The 5,156-nt window shown below is 26.5% G+C and overlaps 2 protein-coding genes across 3 annotated transcripts in view; one reads left to right on the top strand and one right to left on the bottom strand.

Annotated features, from left to right (window-relative positions):
* LOC108572052 (glucose-induced degradation protein 4 homolog) overlaps nucleotides 1–1,525 on the bottom strand; it is a 1,746-nt gene extending 221 nt beyond the window's left edge. Inside the window, exons 1-3 of the mRNA XM_017934237.1 lie at nucleotides 1,315–1,525; nucleotides 698–865; nucleotides 396–628 (exon numbers count right to left, since the gene is read on the bottom strand). Coding sequence (XP_017789726.1) covers nucleotides 396–628; nucleotides 698–865; nucleotides 1,315–1,461 — 548 coding nt within the window. The 5' untranslated portion in view covers nucleotides 1,462–1,525. The remainder of the gene's footprint in view (nucleotides 1–395; nucleotides 629–697; nucleotides 866–1,314) is intronic.
* Nucleotides 1,526–2,206: 681 nt separating this feature from the next.
* Nucleotides 2,207–4,818, top strand: LOC108572053 (BTB/POZ domain-containing protein KCTD5). 2 transcript variants are annotated; one of them, XM_017934239.1, is made up of 4 exons: nucleotides 2,207–2,398; nucleotides 2,808–3,104; nucleotides 3,264–3,392; nucleotides 4,744–4,818. In XM_017934239.1, exons 1-4 carry the CDS (start codon nucleotides 2,207–2,209, stop codon nucleotides 4,771–4,773), a joined length of 648 nt encoding a protein of 215 aa, XP_017789728.1. In that variant the 3' UTR covers nucleotides 4,774–4,818. The 2 variants fall into 2 exon arrangements, with proteins under 2 accessions (XP_017789728.1, XP_017789727.1); XM_017934238.1 differs by lacking the exon at nucleotides 4,744–4,818 and having other exon boundaries at nucleotides 3,264–3,452.
* The last annotated feature ends 338 nt before the right edge of the window (nucleotides 4,819–5,156 follow it).

Below are 5,156 nucleotides of genomic sequence, written 5' to 3'. Positions count from 1 at the left end.
CCAGCCATTAAATGTTCATATAGAGCCGTTTATCGATGTTATTCTCGATTTATTCTCGTTTAATCGTTGCTATGATATATGAATATGTGGCAAAACCTTTATACATGACAAATACTTAACATTACAAAAAATACTATACATCAGTGACCAAAAATTTTGAACTTGTTAAGAACTATTTAAAATTCTTAATTCGTGATAAATACTCTCACTCCTCATTGTTATCACCCATTAAATATTATGCAACAACTATCCATTATACCGAAAAAGTTAATACAAAATAATATTTTCATAAAAAAGCCTAGTACCTAATTTTCTATATAATAAAACAATGTTTAAAAAAAAATTATACTTATTTTTGCTTGAAAAATATATTAACAGTTAAATGTATGAATTACCATTCAGAACTACGATGATAATAAAAACCTTCAATTGTAGCAGCAGACTTTTGAAAGCATATGTAGTAAAATCCTGCAAATGAGGCACCGTTTATATCCTTAATTGTATGATCAGGGACCAAAAAATGTTCCTTCCACCTCATAAAAACAAAATCAGTTCCTTTTAAAGCCTCATAATCAAATGTGTCTGAATTAAATGTCTTAGCATATTGATGAAATGATTCAAATTTACTCTGTAATTATAAAGAAACAGAATATAACAAATGTTTATTAAAATTAAAAATATATAATAAGATACAAACAAAATGTTTCCTATCAACATCTTCATCTGCATCCCATTTACGAGTTAAAAATGGATATTTCTCCGATATAATTTCACCATCAAAGAATGTAGTCAAAGTAGGAAATTCTTCTGTAAGTCCTTTAATTTTTAAATAGCCACACAAATAACTGTTTTCTTCATCTACATGCTGCAATAAGAAAATAATATATATCTTATTAACATGAAAATAACGTTCAATGCACATTTTTGAACATGTACCATTTAATTTTACAAACATTTTAATCAAGCTTAGACCAAATTAATATATATTGCTTCAAGTTCTATTTGTATATCTTTATATCATACTTATCTTTCTACAAATTCATTATGATAAAATAATGTTGGATGTAAATCAAAATATAAGAATTTATACTAAAAGTATGAGAAAAACTTCTGCAAATTATTTAGTAGGTTATTTTAAATCTTGAACTTTTGAATGTGTAAACAATGCAATTAACTAATTTCAATTCGAAAAATTATAAAATATTTCAAAGATAAAAGACATATAATTAATCATTACGTAGTAGACAGATGTCAACCCTGCAATAGAATTTTGGGATATTTGTGGCGCAATTTCCAGAACGACGGAGAACTAACCTGCAAAACTACTTCTACGTCGTAACTATTGCCTTTAGACTTTTGAGAACCTTGAAATCGTGAACCGTTGTAGAGCAAAGATTTTGCGACACCCGGCTGCTTTGAGTTTGCGGGCGGTGGTGGTACTACGTCAACTTTCACCGGCATTCTCAGCTCAAGTGAACACTCTTAAAATTTGCCCTCCTTGGGCGACAACCTCTTCATCACAAAACTCTCGCAATGACTGCCGGTAATTTTCAGGACGTAGATGTATTTATACGAAGCCTCGAACCCAGACACACTTGCGGTCGTGATTTTTACATAAAGGATGAGTTTGACGTACCACAAGAAAAACCTACTCTTTCATCTAAATAAGCAATTTAAATTATTTTTATTAGTCAAGGAAGATAACCTTTAGCTACTAAAATGAAAAACACAATTTTCACTTGTTTCGTCAACTTGTATTATGTCACATGAAACTTCAGTTCTACTTTACCGGATGTATAGATACATGTTACTTACCAATAATTTAAATATCAATTTTCTTTAATTCTTTCAAATTTTATACTTCTGTTATTAATTTCGTTAGTATATTGCTATTATTATTTTATACAATATATAAATCAGAATTTTTATTCTGAAAAATTAAATAAAAAAATATATGCTTTTATTTTTTTGCAATTAATGATTTTAATTTGTTTTCCCGCCGTAAAGTGTTATAATTCTAATAGTATTATTGTATATTCCACTGCAATAAATTATATCAATTACTGAAACATAATGTTTAAGTTTAATTTGAAAAACTTTTATGATATAATTTTTATTTTCATAAGTGTATATAAGTGTAATATTAAGATACTGATTTGATTTGTCACAAAATCTGTGAACTAAACTTGCTGAGTTTGGAGCAAGTATGGCGGATTTCAGTGACACGAATTCGCACGAAATGACAGAAAATCATATTCAGAAACGGTGTAATAACCAGTGGGTTCGATTAAATGTTGGTGGTACATATTTTTTGACAACAAAAACTACTTTAGCTAGAGACCCTAATTCGTTTCTCTACCGATTGTGTCAAGAAGATTCTGACCTTATCTCGGACAGGGTTAGTTGATGTTTTTAAATAACCGCCAACTTTAAAAGATTATCAAACATCGTTAAATATTTTCTTCTATATATAAATGTTAGTTACAATTTATATATGTTTAATAAAGACAATATTTACATAAGTCAATTTAATTGTTTTTGTAAACATTTTATGTATAAGAGAGATGCAAATTTAACTAATATAAGAAGTTGTCATAATTGTTGATAGTTTAAAAAATTTATACCTAATTTAATATACTAATTTGACATACATCATATTTAGGTAATTGCACATTAGCTATGCATAATGTAACATGTCAGTTATTATGAAATAATTTATAGTTTTATATGAAAATATGAAATAAAACATAGACTCTAAAAAAGGATACATTAAATAGACAAACTTTTTTGTACATCTCATTCTACAGGATCACACTGGAGCATATTTGATAGATCGTGATCCAACATATTTTAGTCCTGTTTTAAATTATTTACGTCATGGAAAATTGGTCATCAATAAAGATTTAACAGAAGAAGGAGTTTTAGAAGAAGCAGAATTTTATAATATTACAGAACTAATTCGGCTAGTTGAAGAAAGAATAATATTAAGAGATACTAGACCATTACGAGATTCAAAAAAGCATGTTTATAGAGTAATTCAATGTCATGAGGATGAATTAACTCAAATGGTATCAACTATGTCTGATGGGTGGAAATTTGAGCAGGTATTCCTTACATGTAAAACTAAAAGCAATATTTTTATTTAATTAATCATGTGAAAATATAATATTTTATTATTCAAACAATTTTACAACAGTCATAAAATTTAATTCACAAGTTAGAGTAAAAAAATATTAAACAAATTTTACTTTTGTATGTTTTAGTTAATCAACATAGGATCTCAATACAATTATGGAAATGATGATCATGCTGAATTTCTATGTGTGGTTAGTCGTGAATATGGGGCCAGTCAGCTCAGTAGCAAGGAACAAGAATCAACAGATCGTGTTAAGGTACCATTATCGTATTCAAGTTTTTCACATCATTCTTTCAATCAAAGCAATCACATATAAGTTCTCTATTATTTTGTCAAATTACTATATAATTTTGGTTTTATTACATTTTTATTATATCATGGCTTCAATGTCAGGTTATACTATTAATGTTAATAATTAAGTATTTATACTTTGCTATTAAACATTTTAATTAATAAAATATTGGAATGACAACTAATAGACATGGAATTGTAATATTTGAAGCAAAAGATTTATAGTGTATCAGTATTATCATAGTATTATGTTGATTATATAAAAGGTATAAATCTAATTGTAATAAATATCGACTTTTTTTTTAATAATTGTAATAAGTAAATATAAAACCTAAATAAAATGTATTATAATAATAATGTATGTAACAATAATTCTAGTGAAGTTATAGGAGATGTGATTTGAATTTGACTGATGAACATTTACTAAAGAAACCAAGGATCACTTGTACAATTGTTATGAACATATATAAGTTACATTTACACTTATTTTAATATTTTTATCTATAAATCTTTTACTTGATGTAGAATATGTTATAAATACTTGTTTTATAACACAAGACAATATGAAAGTTCTTCATAATGACTTTTAAATAGAAATTACATTTTATGCAAAAATTTATTTTATATTGTTTTTACCAAAAAGTTACAAATATCTCTATTTTTACCATCTGTAGTTTTTGTAATTTCAATTAAAGTATGATGTTATTAGAAATTAGTTCTGTTTTACTTATCAAAATATTTCATATTAATAAGTGCCAATTCAGGGGCCAATTTGCATGAGCATGTTCTGCCTCTGACATGTGCTGTATGTACCACATTATTTTTTTTGTATCGCATGCTAAATAGAAAATAAAGAAATTTTTCTTTTATTGGTTTGGTTACTTTTTACCCTATATCCTGCATGATTTATTATTGCATGACAGAATTACCTTTGAAAAAATATTACTATTACACTTATAGTAAAATTTATTGTTTAAGAAATTTTGTTGAAATATACTAAATGTATACAACATTATTGAAAACTAAATAATTTATAAAACTAGTAGTAGTAGTAGTAATAGTATCACACTATTTTTTTTACCATGATCAAAAATCTTCAGTTACTGTCATTGGAATATTTTTGTAAAAATTTATAGGAATTTTAATGTAATGTAATGTTTACATATACAACAAAATGCAGAGGCTGAACAATGCTAAAGATAACTGACATTCATTTGTCTTACAAAAAGTTTTATTTCCTTTTGTAAAAATGCAATTTGTAATACAAATATTTTAATATAATCTTAATAAGTTTCAATTGTTAAATTGTATTTTAGGTTCTGCAGCAGAAGGGTTCTCGCATGTAATCTCTAAATCCGTCCTTTTTTTCTTGCTTCGTTTAATTAAATCAACTGTGCAGCAACAAGATGAAGACTGTTTTTATTTCTACATATAGAATTTTAAGTTTATACAAATCTTCATTATTTCATTTTTCACGTATGGTGGTGATAACAAAGAAAATGTGCAAAGGCATAATACCTTTTGTAGATATGTAGTTATTACTCAACAACACAAGATGAAGCTTTAAGAACTGAAAGTATCACATTGATAAATGAATTTTGCGACCTTTTTTTACTTTTAATAAACATTTGACAGAAATGGACATGGATTGTAGTGGGGGAATAGCACTTAGTCATTCCATATGGGATCATACATTTTATAATCAAGGAAATTAATAGTGAAGTAAAAT

Source organism: Habropoda laboriosa, unplaced genomic scaffold, assembly GCF_001263275.1.
Source record: "Habropoda laboriosa isolate 0110345459 unplaced genomic scaffold, ASM126327v1 scaffold67, whole genome shotgun sequence".
Classification (NCBI taxonomy): domain Eukaryota; kingdom Metazoa; phylum Arthropoda; class Insecta; order Hymenoptera; family Apidae; genus Habropoda; species Habropoda laboriosa.
The sequence above is the reverse complement of the archived record's forward strand: the minus strand, read 5'-3'. Positions and strand labels throughout refer to the sequence as shown.

Coding starts and splice junctions, on each gene's coding strand:
- LOC108572053 (XM_017934238.1), top strand. CDS start 2,207: ATGGCGGATTTCAGTGACACGAATTCGCACGAAATGACAGAAAATCAT. Junction 2,399..2,807: donor CTGACCTTATCTCGGACAGG/GTTAGTTGATGT, acceptor CTCATTCTACAG/GATCACACTGGAGCATATTT. Junction 3,105..3,263: donor ATGGGTGGAAATTTGAGCAG/GTATTCCTTACA, acceptor TGTATGTTTTAG/TTAATCAACATAGGATCTCA.